This window comes from Selaginella moellendorffii, unplaced genomic scaffold, assembly GCF_000143415.4.
Source record: "Selaginella moellendorffii unplaced genomic scaffold, v1.0 SELMOscaffold_419, whole genome shotgun sequence".
Classification (NCBI taxonomy): Eukaryota; Viridiplantae; Streptophyta; class Lycopodiopsida; order Selaginellales; family Selaginellaceae; genus Selaginella; species Selaginella moellendorffii.
Window position 1 is genome coordinate 990 of NW_003314674.1, and position 2,534 is coordinate 3,523.

At 58.9% G+C, this 2,534-nt stretch overlaps 1 protein-coding gene across 1 annotated transcript in view; it reads left to right on the top strand.

Annotated features, from left to right (window-relative positions):
- The window catches only part of LOC9641222 (altered inheritance of mitochondria protein 21), a gene marked incomplete at its 3' end in the record, with an annotated part of 5,426 nt that overhangs the window by 983 nt on the left and 1,909 nt on the right, over positions 1-2,534 (top strand). Inside the window, exon 2 of the mRNA XM_024668108.1 lies at positions 469-1,383. Within this exon, the coding sequence (XP_024523876.1) occupies positions 469-1,383 (915 nt within the window). The remainder of the gene's footprint in view (positions 1-468; positions 1,384-2,534) is intronic.

Below are 2,534 nucleotides of genomic sequence, written 5' to 3' on the forward strand. Positions count from 1 at the left end.
GAGCCACTCGTAGCTCAAGTACCAACTGCCACAGTGGATGCCGTCCTACCCGCACACGAGGAAATCGAGGCCGATGAAAGCATAGAGCCGGCCGAGGGGGCTGTGGATGACCAGGTGGAGAATGTCGAGCCCAGGGAGAGTGCTTCAGTCGCGGTCCTGGAGGAGGGAGAAAAGTTGGCGGTGCCAGAGATCGAGAGTGGTGCACCGGATTCCATGCATGCGACAGATCCCATGGTGGAGGACACACAGGGAGCATCTCCTGCCAGTGAAGACATTCACGAGGTCGTGGAAGACGAGCAAACCAAAGTCGATGTGCCACAGCAAGTTTCCGAACGCGAGGTTGAGCTTCCCATTCCAGTAGAAGAACTCCCAGAGTCGGCAAAGGAAGCCGTACAGGAGCCACAGCCTGTGGTTGAGGCCGTTCCCGGGACAGAGGCCGTGCCTGAGGCTGCTGAGGAACTTGCCCAGGAGGTGGAACTGGCCGAGCCACTCGTAGCTCAAGTACCAACCACCACAGTGGATGCCGTCTTACCCGCACACGAGGAAATCGAGGCCGAAGAGAGCATAGAGCCGGCCGAGGGGGCTGTGGATGACCAGGTGGAGAATGTCGAGCCCAGGGAGAGTGCTTCAGTCGCGGTCCTGGAGGAGGGAGAAAAGTTGGCGGTGCCAGAGATCGAGAGTGGTGCACTGGATTCCATGCATGCGACAGATCCCATGGTTGAGGACACACAGAGAGCATCTCCTGCCAGTGAAGACATTCACGAGGTCGTGGAAGACGAGCAAAGCAAAGTTGATGTGCCACAGCAAGTTTCCGAACGCGAGGTTGAGCTTCCCATTCCAGTAGAACAACTCCAAGAGTCGGCGAAGGAAGCCGTCCAGGAGCCACAGCCTGTGGCTGAGGCCGTTCCCGGGACAGAGGCCGTGCCTGAGGCTGCTGAGGAACTTGCCCAGGAGGTGGAACTGGCCGAGCCACTCGTAGCTCAAGTACCAACCACCACAGTGGATGCCGTCTTACCCGCACACGAGGAAATCGAGGCCGAAGAGAGCATAGAGCCGGCCGAGGGGGCTGTGGATGACCAGGTGGAGAATGTCGAGCCCAGGGAGAGTGCTTCAGTCGCGGTCCTGGAGGAGGGAGAAAAGTTGGCGGTGCCAGAGATCGAGAGTGGTGCACCGGATTCCATGCATGCGACAGATCCCATGGTGGAGGACACACAGAGAGCATCTCCTGCCAGTGAAGACATTCACGAGGTCGTGGAAGACGAGCAAACCAAAGTCGATGTGCCACAGCAAGTTTCCGAACGCGAGGTCGAGCTTCCCATTCCAGTAGAAGAACTCCCAGAGTCGGCGAACGAAGTCGTCCAGGAGCCACAGCCTGTGGCTGAGGCCGTTCCCGGGCCAGAGGCCGTGCCTGAGGCTGCTGAGGAACCTGCCCAGGAGGTGGAACTGGCCGAGCCACTCGTAGCTCAAGTACCAACCGCCACAGTGGATGCTGTCTTACCAGCACACAAGGAAATCGAGGCCGAAGAGAGCATAGAGCCGGCCGAGGTGGCTGTGGATGACCAGGTGGAGAATGTCGAGCCCAGGGAGAGTGCTTCAGTCGCGATCCTGGAGGAGGGAGAAAAGTTGGCGGTGCCAGAGATCGACAGTGGTGCACCGGATTCCATTTCTGCGACAGATCCCATGGTGGAGGACACACAGGGAGCATGTCCTGCCAGTGAAGACATTCACGAGCTTGTGGAAGAGGAGCAAATCAAATTCGATGTGCCACAGCAAGTTTCCGAACGCGAGGTCGAGCTTCCCATTCCAGTAGAAGAACTCCCAGAGTCGGCGAACGAAGTCGTCCAGGAGCCACAGCCTGTGGCTGAGGCCGTTCCCGGGCCAGAGGCCGTGCCTGAGGCTGCTGAGGAACCTGCCCAGGAGGTGGAACTGGCCGAGCCACTCGTAGCTCAAGTACCAACCGCCACAGTGGATGCTGTCTTACCAGCACACTAGGAAATCGAGGCCGAAGAGAGCATAGAGCCGGCCGAGGTGGCTGTGGATGACCAGGTGGAGAATGTCGAGCCCAGGGAGAGTGCTTCAGTCGCGATCCTGGAGGAGGGAGAAAAGTTGGCGGTGCCAGAGATCGACAGTGGTGCACCGGATTCCATTTCTGCGACAGATCCCATGGTGGAGGACACACAGGGAGCATGTCCTGCCAGTGAAGACATTCACGAGCTTGTGGAAGAGGAGCAAATCAAATTCGATGTGCCACAGCAAGTTTCCGAACGCGAGGTCGAGCTTCCCATTCCAGTAGAAGAACTCGCAGAGTCGGCGAACGAAGTCGTCCAGGAGCCACAGCCTGTGGCTGAGGCCGTTCCCGGGCCAGAGGCCGTGCCTGAGGCTGCTGAAGAACCTGCCCAGGAGGTGGAACTGGCCGAGCCACTCGTAGCTCAAGTACCAACCGCCACAGTGGATGCTGTCTTACCAGCACACAAGGAAATCGAGGCCGAAGAGAGCATAAAGCCGGCCGAGGTGGCTGTGGATGACCAGGTGGA